Below are 782 nucleotides of genomic sequence, written 5' to 3' on the forward strand. Positions count from 1 at the left end.
GTACAGCAGTCAACAGAGGCCGCGTCAGAGCTGGTTGTGCCCGACGCGAAACGTGGAGCTTCACGTGGGAAGGCCAGGGCATTCGTCCCAGAAGTAGGCCTGGCCACCCGTTCATAGCAACCATGTGCCCCATTACCTGAGTAACTTCTTTGCCAGTACCGTCTTCGCGACGTGACGTGCCTGAGTACTGACGACTTACATTGTTGGCTATGCGGGACGGGGCGACAACACAGTCCCCTGCGTGAGTGTCATACTATGCATTCGGGGTTCGTGCGTATATGTCCTTGCTTGCATTTGCCCTAATACGGTATCCCCCAACAGAGCACAGAGTACCCCACCCTAACCACTATCTTCCCTTTCAACAGGCCGTGGGGGAGCCCGCAGTCGCGGCCATCCGTGCTTACTACCCCGACGACAACAGTGTCACTGCCGCAATCAACGCGGGACTCGAGGAGGTGCGTCAGACATGTTGTGATGTGACTTGAATCGTAGAATATGAATGCACCTATAGGAGCACCTGCCACAACGGCGATACTGAGTCCAGGCTTTTGTAAAGCGAACCTTTACCCCTGCGTGTTTGTCCATGCACTTTGGCACAAACGTTTTCAGCAACACCCCCGTCCCCACCCTCCCTTCAGGTCCAAGCGCTCCTGACAATGGACATCGGTGAGATGGCGGGGACCGTCCGCCCGGATAGCGTATGGAGCATCGCCACCAAACCCGTCACCGGAGTCAAGCTGGGACAGGACCACATGCACCTGCTGGGGACCGTTTCCGTCACC

The 782-nt window shown here is 57.0% G+C and overlaps 1 protein-coding gene across 1 annotated transcript in view; it reads left to right on the plus strand.

The window, feature by feature from the left end:
* Nucleotides 1–666, plus strand: part of VOLCADRAFT_104909 (uncharacterized protein) — a gene marked incomplete at its 3' end in the record, with an annotated part of 4,344 nt that extends 3,678 nt beyond the window's left edge. The window contains exons 8-9 of the mRNA XM_002950764.1: nt 366–455; nt 639–666. Of these exons, the coding sequence (XP_002950810.1) occupies nt 366–455; nt 639–665 (117 nt within the window). The remainder of the gene's footprint in view (nt 1–365; nt 456–638) is intronic.
* Between the last annotated feature and the right edge of the window lie 116 nt (nt 667–782).

Source organism: Volvox carteri (assembly GCF_000143455.1).
Source record: "Volvox carteri f. nagariensis unplaced genomic scaffold VOLCAscaffold_20, whole genome shotgun sequence".
NCBI classification, from domain to species: Eukaryota; Viridiplantae; Chlorophyta; class Chlorophyceae; order Chlamydomonadales; family Volvocaceae; genus Volvox; species Volvox carteri.